The sequence below is a fragment of the Strix uralensis genome, chromosome 35 (assembly GCF_047716275.1).
Source record: "Strix uralensis isolate ZFMK-TIS-50842 chromosome 35, bStrUra1, whole genome shotgun sequence".
NCBI classification, from domain to species: domain Eukaryota; kingdom Metazoa; phylum Chordata; class Aves; order Strigiformes; family Strigidae; genus Strix; species Strix uralensis.
Genome location: NC_134006.1, coordinates 1815995 through 1842635, shown reverse-complemented (window position 1 = coordinate 1842635; position 26641 = coordinate 1815995). Strand labels below are relative to the sequence as shown.

General features: G+C 56.6%; 1 protein-coding gene across 1 annotated transcript in view; it reads left to right on the top strand.

Moving 5' to 3' along the window:
- The window catches only part of LOC141936871 (uncharacterized), a 68910-nt gene that overhangs the window by 36818 nt on the left and 5451 nt on the right, over nt 1-26641 (top strand). The window contains exons 11-26 of the mRNA XM_074854213.1: nt 261-839; nt 4595-4918; nt 5122-5598; nt 6072-6464; nt 7092-7415; nt 7603-7995; nt 9525-9695; nt 9894-10274; nt 10503-10598; nt 11020-11598; nt 15330-15653; nt 15858-16250; nt 17816-17986; nt 18179-18571; nt 19044-19436; nt 20205-20783. Coding sequence (XP_074710314.1) covers nt 261-839; nt 4595-4918; nt 5122-5598; nt 6072-6464; nt 7092-7415; nt 7603-7995; nt 9525-9695; nt 9894-10274; nt 10503-10598; nt 11020-11598; nt 15330-15653; nt 15858-16250; nt 17816-17986; nt 18179-18571; nt 19044-19436; nt 20205-20783 — 5970 coding nt within the window. The remainder of the gene's footprint in view (nt 1-260; nt 840-4594; nt 4919-5121; nt 5599-6071; nt 6465-7091; nt 7416-7602; nt 7996-9524; nt 9696-9893; nt 10275-10502; nt 10599-11019; nt 11599-15329; nt 15654-15857; nt 16251-17815; nt 17987-18178; nt 18572-19043; nt 19437-20204; nt 20784-26641) is intronic.

Genomic DNA, 26641 nt, shown 5'->3' with positions numbered 1-26641 from the left:
CCCACCATGGGCACCTGTGCACTTACATCCCCCATTTCTACACGTGCTTGTGCACACCCACACACAAACACAACCCTCACACCTTCAAGTCCACACCCAACACACACACACACAGCCCCTGTGACTTTACGCACTCACCGATGCTAGAGGGGCTCCAGCTGCTGGCAGCACTGTACTGGATGATCCTGGTCTTGGTGGGAGCTGCTGGAGTAGGTGGCTGCTCTTCATGTGCCTTAAGAGCCCCTTTGGTCTCCCCACAGGGGCTGGGACAGACAAGCAGAAGGAGGAGCAGTGCCAGCCCAGGGAAGAGCAGAGGGGGATGCTGCAAGGGCCCGAAGGGAAGCCGCAGAGCCCCACGGTGGACGTGGAGCACGATGGCCAATGGCAGCCAGATGATACGCAAGGGAGCCACGGACCAAGAAAACCCCGAAAATGCTCTTTCAAAGGGACCTACGCTGAAGACCCTCAAGAAGACACAACCCAACCACCGAGTAGCGCCGGACAGAAGATGTACAAGTGTGAGGACTGTGGGAATGTCTTCGCCTGCGGGAGCAGCCTGAGCCATCACAGACGGACCCACACGGGAGAGAAGCCCTACAAGTGCTGCGATTGTGGGAAGAGCTTCACACAGACAGGAAACCTCCTGCGTCACCAGACGACACACACCAAGGAGAAGCACTTTGTCTACACCACGTGTGGGAAACGCTTCTCCCTTACCTCAGACCTAATGAAGCACAAACGCACCCACAAACCAGAGAGACCGTACCCATCCTCACACTGCGGGAAGAGCTTCCAGCAGAGTTATCACCTCAGGAGGCATCAGCAAGCCCTTCACAATGGTGAGGCCTTGGGAGGGTTTAGCGTGAGATGTCGCAGTCCCTGGTGGAGCTGTGGGTGGGGATGGCCTGGAGAAGCACGTGGTGGGGCTGTGCTGGGACTCCTGCTCCCAGCGTGGCAGCAGTGCTGGGCTGGGAGATGGCCCTGGGGATGGATTTGCTCTGTCCCCAGGTTGGGTTGAACTAGCGGTGGGGATGGTCCTGCTGGGAGCAGGAGGTTGGACTGGAGACCTCCAAGGAATGGAGCTGCCCTGGAAGAACCTCCTTGCTGCAGGGCTGCAGGGTGGTTCCTGAGTTGGGGCAATGGCTTTGTCTTTCTCCAGCAGGCACCAAGCACCCAGCTGGAGCCAGGACAAGCACCCCCGGTGCTGGAGGAGAAGTTGGAGAGCAAGGAGGAGCAGACACTGACAGGACAAGGGGATGGCGTGAAGAACACCCATGCAGCCACGAGCAAGCTGGTGGCCTGCGCCAAGCGGGGGACCTCTAAATGCCCCGAGTGTGGGAAGATCTTCCGCTGGAGTAACAGCATGAGACGTCACCAAAGAAATCACACGGGAGAACGACCCTACAAGTGCCCAGATTGCGGGAAGACCTTCAAGGACTTCTCCAGCCTCATCTCCCTCCACAGGGTCCATAAGGGAGAGAGACCGTACAAGTGCCTGGAGTGTGGGGAGTGCTTCAGCCACAGCTCGAGCCTTTCCACGCATCGGAGGACCCACACTGGAGAGAAACCTTCTTCCTGCTCTGACTGTGGGGAATCCTTTCCTCAGAAGCAAACACTCATCTTGCACCAGCGCATCCACCCCGGGGAGATGCCCAACCGCTGCCAGCAATGCCAGAAAAACTGAGGAAACTGCGTGTGGCCTCTAAACCCTCCTCAGAGCGATCAGATCAATTAGTAAATTGTCCACAGATTGCAACAATATTTTGGTTTTGTACTCTCTGCGCCACTGTTCTCATTCTGGTACCAAAGAGCGTGGGGCTGGTTTTGAATCCGTGGGGAGGGGCCGTCCAAGAGAGCTGCATCTTCCGCCCGGTGGTCGGGTTTTCCCAGTCCAAAGCAGAAACAGTCTGGCTCTGCTCGACCACCGGTATACGGAAGAAAGCATCTTTCAAATGCAGTCCTGTAAAACCAGTATTACTGTCCGGGACCGAGGCGAGGAGGGGATACGGATTCGGGACCACAGGGTGCACGTCTGGAGTTCTCACATTCACTCCCCTTCAACCCTGTACCAACCTGTGTTCAGGAGAGTGAGGTTTTCTCACCAGTAGCATTGGAGCATTGAACTCTGATTGACATTCCCTTCACTGTCCACCTTCCAAAAAGGGTTTATTATAGGGTCTAGTCCTTTCCGAGCTTCCAGGTGGCTGGCATTTTGTTTCTTCCTTACCAGCTGGGCTCCTGCTTTTAGCTCCATCTTTTCCAGAGTCACATTCTTGGCTTGTCCCGGCGTTCCTGATGGCCACACTATGGCTATTACCGCATTTAATAATTTGTCTGGAATAGTCTCTTCTTCTGCAGGATTCTTCCCAGTTAACCAGCATAGCTGGGCTCTCCGTGCGTTCTCTGGAGGAATATGGAACTGAACAGAGTCTTCAGAGAAGGTTAATTGTGCATTTAACTTGCAACGTAACTCTCGACCGAGCAATGGCAAAGGCCATTCTGGCACAGAGAGGAATCTCTGAGTTAATTTCGTAATTTATTAAACTCATTAATCGCCTCCTACTTTATTCCTATTTCTCAGGATGCCTCCTAGAGGAGAGCAGAGAGGTGTCTCCTGGGAAGTAGTAGCTCCCATTTTGGTACCCAAAAGGAGTTTCCTAATGCACCTTTTTGTACACCAGAAGATGAACTGGGCAAGGCTGTCAGCGCGGTCCCATCTGGGTCCCCAGAACTCTTGTCCCACAAGCGGGGTCGTTCACCCCCGGTGCCAGACACCAACACACACCCCGAGCAGAGGGATTGATTTATCCCGTGTGGGCGCAGAGCTGGGGGCTGGTGGTAATTCCCCCCGGCCAGCGCCCCGCCCCAAAGAACTTCCCTGGATTTCTACACTTCAGCCCACACGGAGACACCGGGACTGTAGTGACCGGGGCCGGTTTCTTATCGCTTTGTCCCTCACTGGTTAACAACGCGCCTCGTGGCGATGTCAGCGTAGAGTGTCTTGTAATTCTTGTGGCCCAACTCAAAGGGTGAGGGGGGACACGGCTTCTTGGTCTTCAACTGAGTCGGCAGTCGCGGTCTATTCCCGTCCCCGGCTTAATTACGGCCGATTGTGTGTGTGTTCCCTCTTGCTGGTCCTGCTCCTCCTCCATCCCTCCCCCTCCTTCATCCTCACTCCTCCTGCTCCTCCTCCATCCCTCCCTCTCCTCCATCCCTCCTCCTTCTGCACCTCCTCCATCACTCCTTCTTCTGGTCCTGCTCCTCCTCCTTCCCTCCGCCTCTTCCAGCCTTAATCCTCACCTACTCCTCCGCATTCTTCATGCTGATCAGCGCCCACGCTTGGTCCTCACTTTCACAGCGCCCCCCAAAACTCCCCCCACCGCCCGAGAGGGCCAGCGATGGAGCTGCACAGCCCCCCCCTTCCCTGCAGGGATTTCCCTGAGGGATGGAAAACCCACGTTCAGCCGCCCCCCATAACCCGCAGCACTCCTGGGTGTCCCCCCCTTGCCAGTAACGCAGGCAGGGTACAGGCAGTGTACAGGCAGGTACCTGCTGCCGCCTCTCGGGGTGCTCAGCACCCCCTGCCCGGGGCTCAGCACCCACCCGGCTGCAGCCTGTTGTGCTGGTTTGTGTGTGGAGGGGTTGGGAGCGGGGGAGGGGGCTACAGGGGGGGCTCCTGGGAGAAGATGCTCAAAGCAACCCGGGCTCCAAGTCGGACCCGCCCCTGGCCAAGGCCGAGCCAATTAGCGACGGCGTCGTGGTCTCACATAAGGGATTTAAAAAAGAGAAGTTGGGAGGCGGAGGAGAAAGAGGAGGAGGGTGGGAGGGAAATACCTCTGCAAACAGCGAGGGTGAGGAAGGACGTCAGGAGAGGGGAGGTGCTCTGGAGCAGAGACTGCCCTGCACCCATGGAGACCCACGAGGGAGCAGATGCCCCCCCAGAGCCCCTGGGAGGGACCCACGTGGGAGGAAGATCGTGGAGGACTGTGTCCCGTGGGAGGGAGCCCACGCCGGAGCAGGGGAGGAGTGTGAGGAGTCCTCCCCCTGAGGAGGAAGGAGCGGCAGAGACAACGGGTGATGGACTGACCCCAACCCCCATCCCTGCCCCCTGCGCCGGTGGGGGGAGGAGGGAGAGAAATGGGGAGCAAAGCTGAGCCTGGGAAGAAGGGATGGGGGGGGAAGGTGTTTTGAAGATGTGGTTGTATTTCTCACTGTAATGCATTGGTACACTGGTGGGGGTGGGGGTGTTCAAATTCGATTGCTGTTCTTTCTTCCTTCCCTGATGGAGTCTGTCTGTTGCTCGAGTCCATAACGGGGGAGTCGTTCCGCCCCTGTCCTTGTCTGGATCCCCTCTGGGCCTTTGGTTCAATTTTTCTCTCAATCCCTGGAGGGAAAGGGGCAAGGGAGCATCTGGGTGGGGCTCAGGTGCCCTCGGGGCTCAAAGCACAACACGACACCAACACGCAAGGCCATGCAGGGCGTGAGGAGGAGGAGAAGGGAAGGGAGGGAGCCGAGCAGGCAGAGACATGGAGTAGGTGGCTGCTCTTCATTTGCCTTAAGAGCCCCCAGCTGAGCCCCTTTGGTCTCCCCACAGGGGCTGGGACAGACAAGCAGAAGGAGGAGCAGTGCCAGCCCAGGGAAGAGCAGAGGGGGATGCTGCAAGAGCCCAAAGAGGAGCTCCAGAGCCCCACGGTGGACGTGGAGCACGATGGCCAACAGCAGCCAGATGATACACAAGGGAGCCACGAACCAAGAAGACCCCGAAAATGCTCTTTCAAAGGGACGTATGATGAAGACCCTCAAGAAGACACAACCCAACCACAGCGGCCCTCCAGACAGAAGAAGTACAAGTGTGAGCACTGTGGGAAGTTCTTCGCCAGGAACTATTCCCTGCACCTTCACCGACAGACCCACACTGGTGAGAATCCCTTCAAGTGCCAGGATTGTGGGAAGCCCACCCGGGGGGATGGGGAGATTTTTGGGCATGTGAAATTGGGAATGAAGGGTGGGTGCTGGTCCAAGGTGAAGAAGTAGGAGGGATGGGGGAGGGATAGAGGAGGAGGCGGAAGAGGAGGAGGAAGGATGGGGTACCAAGAGAACACCAAAAATGCTCTTTCAAAGGGATGTCTGCTGAAGACACTGAAGAAGGCGCAGCCCAACCACCGAGTAGCTCCAGAGAGAAGAAGTACGTGTGTGAGTATTGTGGGAAAGCCTTTGGCTATAGGATCACCCTGATATACCACCAATGGACCCACACGGGAGAGAAGCCCTTCAAGTGCCAGTTTTGTGGGAAGGTCTTTGGCTGGAGGAGCGCCCTGATACGTCACCAACGGACCCACACAGGAGAGAAGCCCTTCAAGTGCCAGGATTGTGGGAAGAGCTTCGTGACAAGTGGAGAGCTCCGGTGTCACAAGATGACACACACCAAGGAGAAGCCCTTTCCCTGCACCACATGTGGGAAACGCTTCTCCATTAGCACAAGCCTCCTTAGACACCAACAAACTCACACAGGAGACAGAGTGTACCCCTGCTCACACTGCGGGAAAAAATTCCTGAAACGTTCTCACCTCAGAGACCATCAAGAAACCCTTCACAATGGTGAGTCCTCGGAGGGGCCTTAACCCCGTATCGCATTGTGCTCATCCATAAAATGGCGAGGAGGGGGTTTGCGGGTGGGGTTTTTCCAGGTTTCAGTGAGGAACTGGCTGGGCATCCATCTGCCCCTGGGCACGGGTGAGTCAAGGCCTCCTCCAGTCTCCTCCTGAAAAACTATTTTTTACCTCCACCCACAGGTTTTCTTGCTTTTTCTGTTGTTTCCCAATTCCTGGGTTCACCCCCAGCAGGTGGGAACAGCCAACAGCCGAACTCTGCCCCATCCCGACTTGCCCCATCTCCATCCCCAGTCGTCGCGGGGGGGTGGGGAGATTTTTGGGCATGTGTAATTGGGAATGAAGGGTGGGTGCTGTTCCAGGGTGAAGAAGGAGGAGGGATGGGGGAGAGATAGAGGAGGAGGAGGAGGAGGAAGAGGAAGGATGGGGTACCAAGAGAACACCAGAAATGCTCTTTCAAAGGGATGTCTGCTGAAGACCCTGAAGAAGGCGCCGCCCAACCACCAAGTAGCTCCAGAGAGAAGAATTACATGTGTGAGTATTGTGGGAAGGTCTTGGCCTCGAGGACCAACCTGAGATATCACCGATTGACCCACACGGGAGAGAAGCCCTTCAAGTGCCAGGATTGTGGGAAGAGCTTCAAGAAAAGTGAGTACCTCCGGCATCACCAGAGGACACACACCAAGGAGAAGCCGTATCTCTGCACCACATGTGGGAAACGCTTTTCCTTCAGCTCAAACCTCGTTGTCCACCAACGCATCCACACGGGAGATAGACCGTACGTCTGCTCGCACTGTGCGATGACGTTCCGGCAGAGAGATCACCTCAGGAGGCATCAGCAAGCCCTCCATAATGGTGAGTCCTCGGATGGGGCTTAATCACATATCATGTTGTAGTCAGCAATAAAATGGAGAGGAGGGGGTTTGGGGGTGAGGGTTGGCCGGTGTTTGGTCAGGAACTGTCTGGGCATCCATCTCACCATGGTCAGAGGTGAGTGATGGCCTCCTCCATCCTCCTCCTGCCACTTCTAGTCAAACATTTTTTACCCCCACCCACAGGGATTCTCACTGTTCTTCCTCTTCCCCCCATGGTGGGTGGGAGCAGCCAACAGCCCAACCCTGTCCAATCCTGACATGACCCATCTCCATCCCTGCACCTCCTGGGGGGTGGAGGGAGTTTTGGTGGGGGGATTAAAGTGGGAACCAATGGTGGGCACTGGTCCAGGTTGAAGAAGCAGGAGGGATGGGGGATGAGTAAGGATGAAGGATGGGAAGGGATGGAAGAGGATTGTGAGCAGGAACAGCGGACAAACCCACACCCACACGCCCCCACGCACTTACATGCTCAGCAGCTCTACAAGGGCTCCAGCAGTTGGCAGCACCGTACTGGGCGGTACTGGTCCGGGTGGGATCTGCTGGAGTAGGTGGCTGCTCTTCATGTGCCTTCAGAGGCACCAACTGAGCCCCTTTGGTCTCCCCACAGGGGCTGGGACAGACAAGCAGAAGGAGGAGCAGTGCCAGCCCAGGGAAGAGCAGAGGGGGATGCTGCAAGAGCCCAAAGAGGAGCCCCAGAGCCCCACGGTGGACGTGGAGCACGATGGCCAACAGCAGCCAGATGATACGCAAGGGAGCCATAGACAAAGAAGTCTCCAAAAACGATCTTTCAAGGGGACGTATGGTGAAGACCCTCAAGAAGCCACAACCCAACCACAGAGGACCTCCAGACAGAAGGAGTTCAAGTGTGAGCACTGTGGGAAGATCTTTGCCTGGAACTGGGCCCTGCGACGTCACCAACGGACCTACACAGGTGAGAATCCCTTCAAGTGCCAGGATTGTGGGAAGCCCTCTCGGGGTGGACGGGGAGATTTTTGGGCATGTGAAATTGGGAATGAAGGGTGGGTGCTGGTCCAGGGTGAAGAAGGAGGAGGGATAGAGGAGGAAGAGGAAGAGGAAGGGTGGGTTACCAAGAGAACACCAAAAATGCTCTTTCAAAGGGGTGTCTGCTGAAGACACTGAAGAAGGCGCAGCCCAACCACCGAGTAGCTCCAGAGAGAAGAAGTACGTGTGTGAGTATTGTGGGAAGGTCTTGGGCTCGAGGATCAACCTGACATATCACCAATGGATCCACACGGGAGAGAAGCCCTTGAAGTGCCAGGAATGTGGGAAGAGATTCAGGAGAAGTGGGGACCTCCAGCATCACAAGATGACACACACCAAGGAGAAGCCCTTTCCCTGCACCACGTGTGGGAAACGCTTCTCCAATGGCAAAACCCTCATCAGACACCAACAAACTCACACAGGAGAGAGACCGTACCTCTGCTCGCACTGCGGGAAGAAATTCCGGCGACGTTGTTACCTCAGAGAGCATCAAGAAGCCCTTCACAATGGTGAGTCCTCGGAGGGGCCTTAACCCCGTATGGCATCGTGCTCATCCATAAAATGGAGAGGAGGGGGTTTGCGGGTGGGGTTGGCCAGGTTTTGGTGAGGAACAGGCTGGGCATCTGTCCTGGTTCAGCTAGGATTGGGTTAAGTTTCCCCAGCAGTCGGGAGGCAGCTCTAGCCGGGTTATTCAATACCACGCTGAGGTCAGGTCCAGGCACCCAAGCGCGGGAAGAGCAGGGACGGTTTTTGTCCGGGTCGGTCCCCTCACTGCTGTATCCGTGCGGTATATCTCTTGTTCTGTTCATTGTTATCACTGTTGTTGTTGTTGTTGTTGTTGTTGTTGTTCAGTTTGTTGTTGTTACACTGTTGTATTAATTTTTCCTTATCTCAACCCCAGGGTTTGTATTTCACTCCCTGCCCCGTCCGGTCTGAGGCTGGGGGAGGAGAAGCGGCATCATGGTCTCGGGTCCCAGCAGGGCCTGAACCACCACACCCCCCTGCCAGTACCGCAGGCAGGGTACAGGCAGGGTACAGGCATGGTACCTGCTGCTGCCTCTCGGGGTGCTCAGCACCCCCTGCCCAGGGTTCAGCACCCACCCGGCTGCACCCTGTTGTGCTGGTTTGTGTGTGGAGGGGTTGGGAGCGGGTGAGGGGGCTACAGGGGGGGCTCATGGGAGAAGATGCTCAAAGCTCCCCTGGCTCCAAGTCAGACCCGCCCCTGGGCAAGGTCGAGACAATTAGTGACAGCCTCGTAGTCTCACATAAGGGATTTAAAAAGGAGAAGTGGGGAAGAGGAGGAGAAAGAGGAGGAGGGTGGGAGGGAAATACCTCTGCAAACAGAGAGGGTGAGGAAGGACGTCAGGAGGGGGGAGGTGCTCTGGAGCAGAGACTGCCCTGCACCCGAGGAGACCCACGGGGGAGCAGATGCCCCCCCAGAGCCCCTGGGAGGGACCCACGTGGGAGGAAGATCGTGGAGGACTGTCTCCTGTGGGAGGGAGCCCACGCCGGAGCAGGGGAGGAGTGTGAGGAGTCCTCCCCCTGAGGAGGAAGGAGCGGCAGAGACAACGGGTGATGGACTGACCCCAACCCCCATCCCTGCCCCCTGCACTGGTGGGGGGAGGAGGGAGAGAAATGGGGAGCAAAGCTGAGCCCGGGAAGAAGGGATGGTGGGGGGGGGAAGGTGTTTTGAAGCTGTGGTTGTATTTCTCACTGTCCTGCTCTGTCGCATTGGTACATTGGTGGGGGTGGGGGTGTTCAAATTCGATTGCTGTTCTTTCTTCCTTCCCCGATGGAGTCTGTCTGTTGCCCAAGCCCTTAATGGGGGAGCAACACACACACAGAACCCCTGTCCTTGTCTGGATCCCCCCGGCCTCAGGACTCAGAGCACAACATGGCGCTAACGGGCAAGGCCGTGCGGGACATGAGAAGGAGGAGAAGGGAAGGGAGGGAGCCGAGCAGGCAGAGACATGGAATAGGTGGCTGCTCTTCATGTGCCTTAAGAGCCCCCAACTGAGCCCCTTTGGTCTCCCCACAGGGGCTGGGACAGACAAGCAGAAGGAGGAGCAGTGCCAGCCCACAGAAGACCCTCAAGAAGCCACAACCCAAACAGAGAGGACCTCCAGACAGAAGAAGTACAAGTGTGAGCACTGTGGGAAGGATTTCACCTGGGAGAACAGCCTGCGCCGTCACCGACGGACCCACACTGGTGAGAATCCCTTTAAGTACCAGGATTTGGGGAAGCCCAACTGGGGTGGGTGGGGAGATTTTTGGACATGTGAAATTGGGAATGAAGGGTGGGTGCTGTTCCAGGGTGAAGAAGGAGGAGGGATGGGGGAAGGATAGAGGAGGAGGAGGAAGAGGAAGGATGGGTTACCAAGAGAACACCAAAAATGCTCTTTCAAAGGGATGTCTGCTGAAGACGGTGCAGCCCAAACACCGAGTAGCTCCAGAGAGAAGTACATGTGTGAGTATTGTGGGAAGGCCTTGGGCTCGACGAGCAGCCTGAGATATCACCGATTGACCCACACGGGAGAGAAGCCCTTCAAGTGCCAGGATTGTGGGAAGCGCTTCGGGAGAAGTAGGGATCTCCTGCGTCACCAGAGGACACACACCAAGGAGAAGCCCTTTCCTTGCATCACGTGTGGGAAACGCTTCTCCAATAGCTCAAGCCTCATTAGTCACAAACAAACTCACACAGGAGAGAACCTGTACCCCTGCTCGCACTGCGGGAAGAAATTCCTGCAACGTTTTCAACTCAGAGAGCATCAAGAAGCCCTTCACAATGGTGAGTCCTCGGAGGGGCCTTAACCCCGTATCGCATCTTGCTCATCCATAAAATGGAGAGGAGGGGGTTTGCGGGTGGGGGTTGTCCAGGTTTCAGTGAGGAACTGGCTGGGCATCCATCTCCCCCTGGGCAGGGGTGAGTGACGGCCTCGTCCAGTCTCCTCCTGACAAACTATTTTTTACCTCCACCCATGGTTTTATTCCTTTATCTCTTTTTCCCCCTTCCCAGGTTCACCCCCAGTGGGTGGGAGTAGCCAAGAGCCCGACTCTGCCCCATCCCGACCTGCCCCATCTCCATCCCCGGTCCTCGCGGGGGGAGTTTTGGGTGGGTGAAAATGGGGACCAAGGATGGATGGTGGTGTGGAGTGGGGGAGTTGTGGTGGAGTAGGGTTCAGAATGGAGGAGCGGGAGGGATGGAAGTGGAGCTGAAGAACGAAGAGTGGACACACACACACACATGCACACATACGCGTGCACACACACCCCCACGCCCACCATGGGCACCTGTGCACTTACATCCCCCATTTCTACACGTGCTTGTGCACACCCACACACAAACACAACCCTCACACCTTCAAGTCCACACCCAGCACACACACAGCCCCTGTGACTTTACGCACTCACCGATGCTAGAGGGGCTCCAGCTGCTGGCAGCACCGTACTGGGTGGTACTGGTCTTGGTGGGAGCTGCTGGAGTAGGTAGCTGCTCTTCATGTGCCTTAAGAGCCCCTTTGGTCTCCCCACAGGGGCTGGGACAGACAAGCAGAAGGAGGAGCAGTGCCAGCCCAGGGAAGAGCAGAGGGGGATGCTGCAAGGGCCTGAAGAGGAGCTCCAGAGCCCCACGGTGGATGTGGAGCTCAATGGCCAACGGCAGCCGGATGATACCCAAGGGAGCCACAGATCAAGAACACCCCGAAAATGCTCTTTCAAAGGGACATACGCTGAAGACCCTCAAGAAGACACAACCCAACCACTGAGTAGCTCCGGACAGAAGATGTACAAGTGTGAGCACTGTGGGAATGTCTTCGCTCACGGGAGCAGCCTGAGCTGTCACCTACGGACCCACACAGGAGAGAAGCCCTACAAGTGCTGGGATTGTGGGAGGGGCTTTTCAATGAGACGATACCTCCTGAGTCACCAGAGGACACACACCAAGGAGAAGCACTTTGTCTACACCACGAGTGGGAAACGCTTCTCCCTTACCTCAGACCTAATGAAGCACGAATGCACCCACGATCCAGAGAGACCGTACCCATGCTCACACTGTGGGAAGAGCTTCCAGCAGAGTTATCACCTCAGGAGGCATCAGCAAGCCCTTCACAATGGTGAGTCCTTGGGAGGGTTTAGCCTGAGATGTCGCAGTCCCTGGGGGAGCTGTGGGTGGGGATGGCCTGGAGAAGCACGTGGTGGGGCTGTGCTGGGACTCCTGCTCCCAGCGTGGCAGCAGTGCTGGGCTGGGAGATGGCCCTGGGGATGGATTTGCTCTGTCCCCAGGTTGGGTTGAACTAGCGGTGGGGATGGTCCTGCTGGGAGCAGGAGGTTGGACTGGAGACCTCCGAGGAATGGAGCTGCCCTGGAAGAACCTCCTTGCTGCAGGGGTGCAGGGGGGTTCCTGAGTTGGGGTAAAGGCTTTGTCTTTCTCCTGCAGGCACCGAGCACCCAGCTGGAGCCAGGACAAGCACCCCCGGTGCTGGAGGAGAAGTTGGAGAGCAAGGAGGAGCAGACACCGATGGGACAAGGGGATGGCGTGAAGAACACCCATGCAGCCACGAGCAAGCTGATGGCCTGCGCCAAGCGGGGGACCTCTAAATGCCCCGAGAGTGGGAAGATCTTCCGCTGGAGTAACAGCATGAGACGTCACCAAAGAAATCACACGGGAGAACGACCCTACAAGTGCCCAGATTGTGGGAAGACCTTCAAGGACTTCTCCAGCCTCATCTCCCTCCACAGGGTCCATAAGGGAGAGAGACCGGACAAGTGCCTGGAGTGTGGGGAGTGCTTCAGCCACAGCTCGAGCCTTTCCACGCATCGGAGGACCCACACTGGAGAGAAACCTTCTTCCTGCTCTGACTGTGGGGAATCCTTTCCTCAGAAGCAAACACTCATCTTGCACCAGCGGATCCACCCCGGGGAGATGCCCAACCGCTGCCAGCAATGCCAGAAAAACTGAGGAAACTGCGTGTGGCCTCTAAACCCTCCTCAGAGCGATCAGATCAATTAGTAAATTGTCCACAGATTGCAACAATATTTTGGTTTTGTACTCTCTGCGCCACTGTTCTCATTCTGGTACCAAAGAGCGTGGGGCTGGTTTTGAATCCGTGGGGAGGGGCCGTCCAAGAGAGCTGCATCTTCTGCCTGGTGGTCGGGTTTTCCCAGTCCAAAGCAGAAACAGTCTGGCTCTGCTCGACCACCGGTATACGGAAGAAAGCATCTTTCAAATGCAGCCCTGTAAAACCAGTATTACTGTCCGGGACCGAGGCGAGGAGGGGATACGGATTCGGGACCACAGGGTGCACGTCTGGAGTTCTCACATTCACTCCCCTTCAACCCTGTACCAACCTGTGTTCAGGAGAGTGAGGTTTTCTCACCAGTAGCATTGGAGCATTGAACTCTGATTGACGTTCCCTTCACTGTCCACCTTCCAAAAAGGGTTTATTATAGGGTCTAGTCCTTTCCGAGCTTCCAGGTGGCTGGCATTTTGTTTCTTCCTTACCAGCTGGGCTCCTGCTTTTAGCTCCATCTTTTCCAGAGTCACATTCTTGGCTCGTCCCGGCGTTCCTGATGGCCACACTATGGCTATTACCACATTTAATAATTTGTCTGGAATAGTCTCTTCTTTTGCAGGATTCTTCCCAGTTAACCAGCATAGCTGGGCTCTCCGTGCGTTCTCTGGAGGAATATGGAACTGAGCAGAGTCTTCAGAGAAGGTTAATTGTGCATTTAACTTGCAACGTAACTCTCGACCGAGCAATGGCAAAGGCCATTCTGGCATAGAGAGGAATCTCTGAATTAATTTCGTAGTTTATTAAACTCATTAATCGCCTCCTACTTTATTCCTATTTCTCAGGATGCCTCCTAGAGGAGAGCAGAGAGGTGTCTCCTGGGAAGTAGTAGCTCCCATTTTGGTACCCAAAAGGAGTTTCCTAATGCACCTTTTTGTACACCAAAAGATGAACTGGGCAAGGCTGTCAGCGTGGTCCCATCTGGTCCCCTGGACTGTTGTCCCACAAGCGGGGTCGTTCACCCCCAGTGCCAGACGCCAACACACACCCCGAGCAGAGGGATTGATTTATCCCGTGTGGGCGCAGAGCTGGGGGCTGGTGGTAATTCCCCCCGGCCAGCGCCCCGCCCCAAAGAACTTCCCTGGATTTCTACACTTCAGCCCACACGGAGACACCGGGACTGTAGTGACCGGGGCCGGTTTCTTATCGCTTTCTCCCTCACTGGTTAACAACGCGCCTCGTCGCGATGTCAGCGTAGAGTGTCTTGTAATTCTTGTGGCCCAACTCAAAGGTGAGGGGGGACGCGGCTTCTTGGTCTTCAACTGAGTCGGCAGTCGCGGTCTATTCCCGTCCCCGGCTTAATTACGGCCGATTGTGTGTGTGTGTCCCCTCTTGCTGGTCGTGCTCCTCCTCCATCCCTCCCTCTCCTCCATCCCTCCTCCTTCTGCTCGACCTTTATCCCTCCTCCTCATCGTCCTGCTCCTCCTCCTCCCCCCCCACCTCTTCCAGCCTTACTCCTTCCCTGCTCCTCCGCCTTCTTCACACTTGACCAGCACCCACGCTTGGTCCCCACTTTCACAGCGCCCCCCGAAACTCCCCCCACCCCCCGAGAGGGCCAGCAATGGAGCTGCACAGCCCCCCCTTCCCTGGAGGTATTTCCCTGAGGGATGGAGAATCCACGTTGAGCCGCCCCCCATAACCCGCAGCACTCCTGGGTGTCCCCCCCTTGCCGGTACCACAGACAGGGTACAGGCAGGGTTCAGGCAGGGTACAGGCAGGTACCTGCTGCCGCCTCTCGGGGTGCTCAGCACCCCCTGCCCGGGGCTCAGCACCCACCCGGCTGCAGCCTGTTGTGCTGGTTTCTGTGTGGAGGGGTTGGGAGCGGGGGAGGGGGCTACAGGGGGGGCTCATGGGAGAAGATGCTCAAAGCTCCCCCGGGCTCCAAGTCGGACCCGCCCCTGGCCAAGGCCGAGCCAATTAGCGACGGCGTCGTGGTCTCACATAAGGGATTTAAAAAAGAGAAGTTGGGAGGCGGAGGAGAAAGAGGAGGAGGGTGGGAGGGAAATACCTCTGCAAACAGCGAGGGAGAGGAAGGACGTCAGGAGGGGGGAGGTGTTCTGGAGCAGAGACTGCCCTGCACCCATGGAGACCCACGAGGGAGCAGATGCCCCCCCAGACCCCCTGGGAGGGACCCACGTGGGAGGAAGATCGTGGAGGACTGTCTCCCGTGGGAGGGAGCCCACGCCGGAGCAGGGGAGGAGTGTGAGGAGTCCTCTCCCTGAGGAGGAAGGAGCGGCAGAGACAACGGGTGATGGACTGACCCCAACCCCCATCCCTGCCCCCTGCGCCGGTGGGGGGAGCAGGGAGAGAAATGGGGAGCAAAGCTGAGCCCGGGAAGAAGGGATGGGGGGGGAAGGTATTTTGAAGATGTGGTTGTATTTCTCACTGTCCTGCTCTGTCGCATTGGTACATTGGTGGGGGGGGGGGGTGTTCAAATTCGATTGCTGTTCTTTCTTCCTTCCCCGATGAAGTCTGTCTGTTGGTCGAGCCCTTAAGGGGGGAGTCATCCCTTCCCCTGTCCTTGTCTGGATCCCCTCTGGCCTTTGGTTTAATTTTTCTCCCAATCCCTGAAGGGAAAGGGGCAAGGGAGGGTCTGGTTGGGACTCAGGTGCCCTCGGGGCTCAAAGCACAAAACAGCGCTAACAGGGAAGGCCATGTGGGGTTTGAGAAGGAGAAGGGAAGGGAGGGAGCCGAGCAGGCAGAGACATGGAGTAGGTGGCTGCTCTTCATGTGCCTTAAGAGCCCCTAACTGAGCCCCTTTGGTCTCCCCACAGGGGCTGGGACAGACAAGCAGAAGGAGGAGCAGTGCCAGCCCAGGGAAGAGCAGAGGGGGATGCTGCAAGGGCCCGAAGATCAGCCCCAGAGCCCCACGGTGGACATGGAGCACGATGGCCAACAGCAGCCAGATGATACGCAAGGGAGCCACAGACCAAGAAGACCCCGAAAATGCTCTTTCAAAGGGACGTATGGTGAAGACTCTCAAGAAGCCACAACCCAACCACAGAGGACCTCCAGAAAGAAGGAGTTCAAGTGTGAGGACTGTGGGAAAGTCTTCGCCTGGAACTGGGCCCTGCGACGTCACCAACGGAGCAACACGGGTGAGAATCTCTTCAAGTGCCAGGATTGTGGGAAGCCCACCCGGGGTGGGTGGGGAGATTTTTGGGCATGTGAAATTGGGAATGAAGGGTGGGTGCTGTTCCAGGGTGAAGAAGGAGGAGGGATGGGGGAGGGATAGAGGAGGACGAGGAAGAGGAAGAGGAAGGATGGGGTACCAAGAGAACACCAAAAATGCTCTTTCAAAGGGATGTCTGCTGAAGACACTGAAGAAGGCGCAGCCCAACCACCAAGTAGCTCCAGAGACAAGAAGTACGTGTGTGAGTATTGTGGGAAGGTCTTGGGCACGAGGATCAACCTGACATATCACCAATGGATCCACACGGGAGAGAAGCCCTTCAAGTGCCAGGATTGTGGGAAGCACTTCAGGAGAAGTGGGGACCTCCACTATCACAAGATGACACACACCAAGGAGAAGCCCTTTCCCTGCACCACGTGTGGGAAACGCTTCTCCAATAGCAAAACCCTGCTCAGACACCAACAAACTCACACAGGAGAGAGACCGTACCCCTGCTTGCACTGCGGGAAGAAATTCCGGCGACGTTCTCACCTCACGGGGCATCAAGAAGCCTTTCACAATGGTGAGTCCTTGGAGGGGCCTTAACCCCGTATGGCATCGTGCTCATCCATAAAATGGAGAGGAGGGAGTTTGCAGGTGGGGGTTGTCCAGGTTTTGGTGAGGAACAGGCTGGGCATCTGTCCTGGTTCAGCTAGGATAGGGTTAAGTCTCCCCAGCAGTGGGGAGGCAGCTCTAGCTGGGTTATTCAATACCACGCTGAGGTCAGATCCAGGCGCCCAAGCGCAGGAAGAGCAGGGACGGCTTTTGTCCGGGTCGGTCCCCTCACTGCTGTATCCGTGCGGTATATCTCTTGTTCTGTTCATTGTTATCACTGTTGTTGTTGTTGTTATTGTTGTTGTTGCTGTTTGGTTTGTTGTTGTTACACTGTTGTATTAATTTTTCCTTATCTCAACCCCAGGGTTTGTATTTCACTCCCTGCCCTGTCCGGTCCGAGGTTGGGGGAGGAGAAGCGGCATCATGGTCTCAGGTCCCAGCAGGGCCTAAAGCACCACACCCTCTTGCCGGTCCCGCAGGCAGGGTACAGGCAGGGTACAGGCAGGGTACCTGCTGCCGCCTCTCGGGGTGCTCAGCACCCCCTGTCCGGGGCTCAGCACCCACCCGGCTGCAGCCTGTTGTGCTGGTTTGTGTGTGGAGGGGTTGGGAGCGGGGGAAGGGGCTACAGGGGGGGCTCCTGGGAGAAGATGCTCAAAGCTCCCCGGGCTCCAAGTCGTAGCGACGGCATCACTCTCTGAGATAAGGGATTTAAAAAGGAGAAGTTGGGAAGAGGAGGAGAAAGAGGAGGAGGGTGGGAGGGAAATACCTCTGCAAACAGCGAGGGAGAGGAAGGACGTCAGGAGGGGGGAGGTGCTCTGGAGCAGAGACTGCCCTGCACCCATGGAGACCCACGGGGGAGCAGATGACCCCCAGAGCCCCTGGGAGGGACCCACGTGGGAGGAAGATCGTGGAGGACTGTGTCCCGTGGGAGGGAGCCCATGCCAGAGCAGTGGAGGAGTGTGAGGAGTCCTCCCCCTGAGGAGGAAGGAGCGGCAGAGACAACGGGTGATGGACTGACCCCAACCCCCATCCCTGCCCCCTGCGCCGGTGGGGGGAGGAGGGAGAGAAATGGGGAGCAAAGCTGAGCCCGGGAAGAAGGGATGGGGGGGGAAGGTGTTTTGAAGCTGTGGTTGTATTTCTCACTGTCCTGCTCTGTCGCATTGGTACATTGGTGGGGGGGGGGGGTGTTCAAATTCGATTGCTGTTCTTTCTTCCTTCCCCGATGGAGTCTGTCTGTTGCTCGAGCCTATAAAGGGGGAGTCATCCCTCCCCTGTCCTTGTCTGGATCCTCCCTGGCCTTTGGTTTAATTTTGATCCCAATCCTTGGAGGGAAAGGGGCAAGGGAGCATCTGGGTGGGGCTCAGGTGCCCTCGGGGCTCAAAGCTCAACATGGCGCTAACGGGCAAGGCCATGCGGGGTGTGAGGAGGAGGAGAAGGGAAGGGAGGGAGCCGAGCAGGCAGAGACATGGAGTAGGTGGCTGCTCTTCATGTGCCTTAAGAGCCCCCAACTGAGCCCCTTTGGTCTCCCCACAGGGGCTGGGACAGACAAGCAGAAGGAGGAGCAGTGCCAGCCCACGGAAGACCCTCAAGAAGCCACAACCCAACCAGAGAGGACCTCCAGACAGAAGAAGTACAAGTGTGAGCACTGTGGGAAGGATTTCACCTGGGAGAACAGCCTGCGCCGTCACCGACGGACCCACACTGGTAAGAATCCCTTTAAGTACCAGGATTTTTGGAAGCCCAGCTGGGGTGGGTAGGGAGCTTTTTGGGCATGTGAAATTGGGAATGAAGGGTGGGTGCTGGTCCAGGGTGAAGAAGGAGGAGGGATGGGGGAGGGATAGAGGAGGAAGAGGAAGGATGGGGTACCAAGAGAACACCAAAAATGCTCTTTCAAAGGGATGTCTGCTGAAGACACTGGAGAAGGCGCAGCCCAACCACCGAGTAGCTCCAGAGAGAAGAAGTACAAGTGTGAGTATTGTGGGAAGGCCTTGGCCTCGGTCACCAACCTGAGATCTCACCAATGGATCCACACGGGAGAGAAGCCCTTCAAGTGCCAGGATTGTGGGAAGAGCTTCAGGACAATTGGAAACCTCCAGCGTCACCACAGGACACACACCACAGAGAAGCCCTTTCCCTGCACCACATGTGGGAAACGCTTCTCCGAAAGCACAGACCTCATTAGACACAAACAAACTCACACAGGAGAGAGACCGTACACGTGCTGGCACTGTGGGATGAATTTCCAGCAACGTTCTCACCTCAGAGAGCATCAAGAAACCCTTCACAATGGTGAGTCCTCGGAGGGGCCTTAACCCCATATCGCATCGTGCTCATCCATAAAATGGAGAGGAGGGGGTTTGCGGGTGGGGGTTGTCCAGGTTTTGGTGAGGAACTGGCTGGGCATCCATCTCCCCCTGGGCAGGGGTGAGTGATGGCCTCGTCCAGTCTCCTCCTGACAAACTATTTTTTACCTCCACCCACGGGTTCTCTCACTTTTTCTCTTTTTCCCCCTTCTCGGGTTCACCCCCAGCGGGTGGGAGCAGGCAAAAGCCCAACCCTGCCCCATCCCGACCTGCCCCATTTCCATCCCCAGCCCTCACAGGGGTGTGGGGTGATATTTGGTCATGTGAAATTGGGAATGAAGGGTGGGTGCTGTTCCAGGGTGAAGAAGGAGGAGGGATGGGGGAGGGATAGAGGAGGACGAGGAAGAGGAAGAGGAAGGATGGGGTACCAAGAGAACACCAAAAATGCTCTTTCAAAGGGATGTCTGCTGAAGACACTGAAGAAGGCGCAGCCCAACCACCGAGTAGCTCCAGAGACAAGAAGTACGTGTGTGAGTATTGTGGGAAGGTCTTGGCCTCGACGAGCAGCCTGACATATCACCGATGGACCCACACGGGAGAGAAGCCCTTCAAGTGCCAGGATTGTGGGAAGAGCTTCAGGAAAAATGGGAACCTCCTGAGTCACCAGAGGACACACACCAGGGAGAAGCCCTTTCCCTGCACCACGTGTGGGAGAAGATTCTCCCATAGCTCAACCCTCATTAGACACAAACAAATTCACACAAGAGAGAGCCTGTACCCCTGCTCGCACTGTGGGAAGAAATTCCTGAAACGTTCTCACCTCAGAGAGCATCAAGAAGCCCTTCACAATGGTGAGTCCTCGGAGGGGCCTTAACCCCGTATCGCATCTTGCTCATCCATAAAATGGAGAGGAGGGGGTTTGCGGGTGGGGGTTGTCCAGGTTTCAGTGAGGAACTGGCTGGGCATCCATCTGCCCCTGGGCAGGGGTGAGTGATGGCCTCCTCTAGTCTCGTCCTGACAAACTATTTTTTACCTCCACCCACGGGTTTTCTCACTTTTTCTCTTTTTTCCTCCTCCCGGGTTCACCCCCAGTGGGTGGGAGCAGCCAAGAGCCTGACTCTGCCCCATCCCGACCTGCCCCATCTCCATCCCCGGTCCTCACGGGGGGAGTTTTGGGTGGGTGAAAATGGGGACCAGGGGTGGATGTTGGTGTGGAGTGGGGGAGTTGTGGTGGAGTAGGGTTCAGAATGGAGGAGTGGGAGGGATGGAAGTGGAGCTGAAGAACGAAGAGTGGACACACACACACACACACACACACGTGCGTGCACACACACCCCCACGCCCACCATGAGCACCTGTGCACTTACATCCCCCATTTCTACACGTGCTTGTGCACACCCACACACAAACACAACCCTCACACCTTCAAGTCCACACCCAGCACACACAAACACACACACAGCCCCTGTGACTTTACGCACTCACCGATGCTAGAGGGGCTCCAGCTGCTGGCAGCACCGTACTGGGTGGTACTGGTCTTGGTGGGAGCTGCTGGAGTAGGTGGCTGCTCTTCATGTGCCTTAAGAGCCCCCAACTGAGCCCCTTTGGTCTCCCCACAGGGGCTGGGACAGACAAGCAGAAGGAGGAGCAGTGCCAGCCCAGGGAAGAGCAGAGGGGGATGCTGCAAGGGCCCGAATATCAGCCCCAGAGCCCCACGGTGGACGTGGAGCACGATGGCCAACAGCAGCCAGATGATACGCAAGGGAGCCACAGACCAAGAAGACCCCGAAAAAGCTCTTTCAAAGGGACTTATGCTGAAGACTCTCAGGAAGCCTCAACCGATCCATGGAGTAGCTCCAGGGAGAAGAAGTACAAGTGTGAGCACTGTGAGAAGGTCTTCATGTACAGGAGCAAACTGACCTATCACCTACGGACCCACACAGGAGAGAAGCCCTACAAGTGCTGGGATTGTGGGAGGGGCTTTTCACTGAGACAACACCTCCTGAGTCACCAGAGGACACACACCAAGGAGAAGCACTTTGTCTACACCACGAGTGGGAAAAGTTTCTCCCTTACCTCAGACCTAATGAAGCACAAACGCACCCACGATCCAGAGAGACCGTACCCATCCTCACACTGCGGGAAGAGCTTCCAGCAGAGCTATCACCTCAGGAGGCATCAGCAAGCCCTTCACAATGGTGAGGCCTTGCGGGGTTTAGCCTGAGATGTCGCAGTCCCTGGGGGAGCTGTGGGTGGGGATGGCTTAGTGCAATCGATTTCTCTTTCTCCTGCAGGCACCGAGCACCCAGCTGGAGCCAGGACAAGCACCCCCGGTGCTGGAGGAGAAGTTGGAGAGCAAGGAGGAGCAGACACCGACGGGACAAGGGGATGGCGTGAAGAACACCCATGCGGCCACGAGCAAGCTGGTGGCCCGTGCCAAGCGGGGGACCTCTAAATGCCCCGAGTGTGGGAAGATCTTCCGCTGGAGTAACAGCATGAGACGTCACCAAAGAAATCACACGGGAGAACGACCCTACAAGTGCCCAGATTGCGGGAAGACCTTCAAGGACTTCTCCAGCCTCATCTCCCTCCACAGGGTCCATAAGGGAGAGAGACCGGACAAGTGCCTGGAGTGTGGGGAGTGCTTCAGCCACAGCTTGAGCCTTTCCACGCATCGGAGGACCCACACTGGAGAGAAACCTTCTTCCTGCTCTGACTGTGGGGAATCCTTTACTCAGAAGCAAACACTCATCTTGCACCAGCGGATCCACCCCGGGGAGATGCCCAACCGCTGCCAGCAATGCCAGAAAAACTGAGGAAACTGCGTGTGGCCTCTAAACCCTCCTCAGAGCGATCAGATCAATTAGTAAATTGTCCACAGATTGCAACAATATTTTGGTTTTGTACTCTCTGCGCCACCGTTCTCATTCTGGTACCAAAGAGCGTGGGGCTGGTTTTGAATCCGTGGGGAGGGGCCGTCCAAGAGAGCTGCATCTTCCGCCCGGTGGTCGGGTTTTCCCAGTCCAAAGCAGAAACAGTCTGGCTCTGCTCGACCACCGGTATACGGAAGAAAGCATCTTTCAAATGCAGCCCTGTAAAACCAGTATTACTGTCCGGGACCGAGGCGAGGAGGGGATACGGATTCGGGACCACAGGGTGCACGTCTGGAGTTCTCACATTCACTCCCCTTCAACCCTGTACCAACCTGTGTTCAGGAGAGTGAGGTTTTCTCACCAGTAGCATTGGAGCATTGAACTCTGACTGACGTTCCCTTCACTGTCCACCTTCCAAAAAGGGTTTATTATAGGGTCTAGTCCTTTCCGAGCTTCCAGGTGGCTGGCATTTTGTTTCTTCCTTACCAGCTGGGCTCCTGCTTTTAGCTCCATCTTTTCCAGAGTCACATTCTTCTTCCTGGGATTTCTTTTTTTCGTGCCTTTGTTTTAAATTCACCAGATTCCCTTTTGGGACCAACGTCTGCACGTCCTCAGCCTCCCCACCACCCTTAACACATTCTTTTTACTTTTCAAGGTTCACAACTTTTACAACATCCCTTTTTCTTTAGAAACATTAACACTTTCTGCTCATACATACCTTCCAGCAGCCTCAGATATCAGGCATTTACATTTTGACAAGTTTTGTGATCACGTATTAAACAAAAGACAAATCAACAGGGGCAGCTACATCCCATTTCTCACTTCTGTGACAAATCAACAGTAATTGCAACACAGTTCTATATTGTAAAGTTCCATTTTCAGGCCATTTTTCCCCATCCTCCAGTTGATGTTGTGGCTGCCACTGATTACAACACCGCTGTAACTTACATTTAGTCATGGGAATCGCCTCCTACTTTATTCCCATTTCTCAGGATGCCTCCTAGAGGAGAGCAGAGAGGTGTCTCCTGGGAAGTAGTAGCTCCCATTTTGGTACCCAAAAGGAGTTTCCTAATGCACCTTTTTGTACACCAGAAGATGAACTGGGCAAGGCTGTCAGCGCGGTCCCATCTGGTCCCCAGGACTGTTGTCCCACAAGCGGGGTCGTTCACCCCCGGTGCCAGACGCCAACACACACCCCGAGCAGAGGGATTGATTTATCCCGTGTGGGCGCAGAGCTGGGGGCTGGTGGTAATTCCCCCCGGCCAGCGCCCCGCCCCAAAGAACTTCCCTGGATTTCTACACTTCAGACCACACGGAGACACCGGGACTGTAGTGACCGGGGCCGGTTTCTTATCGCTTTCTCCCTCACTGGTTAACAACGCGCCTCGTGGCGATGTCAGCGTAGAGTGTCTTGTAATTCTTGTGGCCCAACTCAAAGGTGAGGGGGGACACGGCTTCTTGGTCTTCAACTGAGTCGGCAGTCGCGGTCTATTCCCGTCCCCGGCTTAATTACGGCCGATTGTGTGTGTGTGTCCCCTCTTGCTGGTCGTGCTCCTCCTCCATCCCTCCCTCTCCTCCATCCCTCCTCCTTCTGCTCAACCTTCATCCCTCCTCCTCATCGTCCTGCTCCTCCTCCTCCCCCCCCCCTCTTCCAGCCTTACTCCTCCCCTGCTCCTCCGCATTCTTCACACTTGACCAGCACCCACGCTTGGTCCCAACTTTCACAGCGCCCCCCGAAACTCCCCCCACCCCCCGAGAGGGCCAGCGATGGAGATGCACAGCCCCCCCTTCCCTGCAGGGATTTCCCTGAGGGATGGAGAATCCACGTTGAGCCGCCCCCCATAACCCGCAGCACTCCTGGGTGTCCCCCCCTTGCCGGTACCACAGGCAGGGTACAGGCAGGGTACAGGCAGGTACCTGCTGCCGCCTCTCGGGGTGCTCAGCACCCCCTGCCCGGGGCTCAGCACCCACCCGGCTGCAGCCTGTTGTGCTGGTTTGTGTGTGGAGGGGTTGGGAGCGGGGGAGGGGGCTACAGGGGGGGCTCCTGGGAGAAGATGCTCAAAGCTGCCCGGGCTCCAAGTCGGACCCGCCCCTGGCCAAGGCCGAGCCAATTAGCGACGGCGTCGTGGTCTCACATAAGGGATTTAAACAGGGGAAGTTGGGAGGAGGAGGAGATAGAGGAGGGTGGGAGGGAAATACCTCTGCAAACAGCGAGGGTGAGGAAGGACGTCAGGAGGGGGGAGGTGCTCTGGAGCAGAGACTGCCCTGCACCCATGGAGAGCCACGGGGGAGCAAATGCCCCCCCAGAGCCCCTGGGAGGGACCCACGTGGGAGGAAGATCGTGGAGGACTGTCTCCCGTGGGAGGGAGCCCACGCCGGAGCAGGGGAGGAGTGTGAGGAGTCCTCCCCCTGAGGAGGAAGGAGCGGCAGAGACAATGGGTGATGGACTGACCCCAACCCCCATCCCCTGCCCCCTGCACCGGTGGGGGGAGGAGGGAGAGAAATGGGGAGCAAAGCTGAGTCCGGGAAGAAGGGATGGGGGGGGAAGGTGTTTTGAAGATGTGGTTGTATTTCTCACTGTCCTGGTCTGTTGCATTGGTACATTGGTGGGGGTGGGGGTGTTCAAATTCGATTGCTGTTCTTTCTTCCTTCCCCGATGGAGTCTGTCTGTTGCTCAAGCCCGTAACGGGGGAGTCGTCCTTCCCCTGTCTTTATCTGGATCCCCCCTGGCCTTTGGTTTAATTTTTCACCCAATCTCCGGTGGGAAAGGGGAAGGGAGCATCGGGGTGGGGCTCAGGTGCCCTCGGGGCTCAAAGCACAAAACGACACGAACAGACAAGGCTGTGCTGGGCGTGAGAAGGAGGAGAAGGGAAGGGAGGGAGCCGAGCAGGCAGAGACATGGAGTAGGTGGCTGCTCTTCATGTGCCTTAAGAGCCCCTAACTGAGCCCCTTTGGTCTCCCCACAGGGGCTTGGACAGTCAAGCAGAAGGAGGAGCAGTGCCAGCCCAGGGAAGAGCAGAGGGGGATGCTGCAAGAGCCCGAAGAGGAGCCCCAGAGCCCCACGGTGGACGTGGAACACGATGGCCAACAGCAGCCAGATGATACACAAGGGAGCCACAGACCCAGAAGTCTCCGAAAATGCTCTTTCAAAGGGACGTGTGCTGAAGACCCTCAAGAAGCCACAACCCAACCACAGAAGACCTCCAGACAGAAGGAGTTCAAGTGTGAGCACTGTGGGAAGGTCTTCGCCTGGGAGAACAGCCTGTGCTGTCACCGACGGACCCACACTGGTGAGAATCCCTTCAAGTGCCAGGATTGTGGGAAGCCCACCTGGGGTGGGTGGGGAGATTTTCGGTCATGTGAAATTGGGAATGAAGGGTGGGTGCTGGTCCAAGGTGAAGAAGGAGGAGGGATGGGGGAGGGATAGAGGAGGACGAGGAAGAGGAAGAGGAAGGATGGGGTACCAAGAGAACACCAAAAATGCTCTTTCAAAGGGATGTCTGCTGAAGACACTGAAGAAGGCACCACCCAACCATCGACTAGCTCCAGAGACAAGAAGTACATGTGTGAGTATTGTGGGAAGGTCTTTGGCTGGAGGACCAACCTGAGATATCACCGATGGACCCACACGGGAGAGAAGCCCTTCAAGTGCCAGGACTGTGGGAAGAACTTCAGGAAAAATGCGTACCTCCTGCGTCACCAGAGGACACACACCAAGGAGAAGCCCTTTCACTGCACCACGTGTGGGAGATGCTTCTCTGATATATCAAACCTCATTAGACACGAACTAACTCACACAGGAGAGAGACCGTACACCTGCTCGCACTGTGGGAAGAAATTCCCACAACGTTCTCGCCTCAGAGAGCATGAAAAAGCCCTTCACAATGGTGAGTCCTTGGAGGGGCCTTAACCCCGTATGGCATCGTGCTCATCCATAAAATGGAGAGGAGGGGGTTTGCAGGTGAGGGTTGGCCAGGTTTTGGTGAGGAACTGGCTGGGCATCCATCTCCCCGTGGGCATGGGTGAGTGATGGCCTCATTCAGTCTCCCCCTGACAAGCTATTTTTTACCTCCACCCACGGGTTCTCTCACTTTTTCTCTTTGTTCCCCCTTCCCGTGATCACCCCCAGCAGGTATGTCCTGGTTCAGCTAGGATAGGGTTAAGTCTCCCCAGCAGTGGGGAGGCAGCTCTAGCCGGGTTATTCAATACCACGCTGAGATCAGGGCCGGGTTCCCAAGTGAGGGAAGAGCAGGGACGACTTTTGTCCGGGTCAGTCCCCTCACTGCTGTATCCGTGCGGTATATCTCTTGTTCTGTTCATTGTTATCACTGTTGTTGTTGTTGTTGTTGTTCAGTTTGTTGTTGTTACACTGTTGTATTAATTTTTCTTTATCTCAACCCCGGGATTTGTATTTCACTCCCTGCCCTGTCCGGTCCGAGGGTGGGGGAGGAGAAGCGGCATCATGGTCTCGGGTCCCAGCAGCACCTAAAGCACCACACCCCCTTGCCAGTACCGCAGGCAGGGTACAGGCAGGGTACAGGCAGGTACCTTCTGCCGCCTCTCGGGGAGCTCAGCACCCCCTGCCCGGGGCTCAGAACCCACCCGGCTGCAGCCTGTTGTGCTGGTTTGTGTGTGGAGGGGTTGGGAGCAGGGGAGGGGGCTACAGGGGGGGCTCATGGGAGAAGATGCTCAAAGCTCCCCCGGCTCCAAGTTGGACCCATCCCTGGCCAAGGCCGAGCCAATTAGCAATGGTGTTGTGGTCTGAGATAAGGGATTTAAAAAAGAGAAGTTGGGAGGCGGAGGAGAAAGAGGAGGAGGGTGGGAGGGAAATACCTCTGCAAACATCGAGGGAGAGGAAGGACGTCAGGAGGGGGGAGGTGCTCTGGAGCAGAGACTGCCCTGCACCCGTGAAGACCCACGGGGGAGCAGATGCCCCCCCAGAGCCCCTGGGAGGGACCCACGTGGGAGGAAGATCGTGGAGGACTGTCTCCCGTGGGAGGGAGCCCACGCCGGAGCAGGGGAGGAGTGTGAGGAGTCCTCCCCCTGAGGAGGAAGGAGCGGCAGAGACAACGGGTGATGGACTGACCCCAACCCCCATCCCTGCCCCCTGCGCCGGTGGGGGGAGGAGGGAGAGAAATGGGGAGCAAAGCTGAGCCCGGGAAGAAGGGATGGGGGGGGAAGGT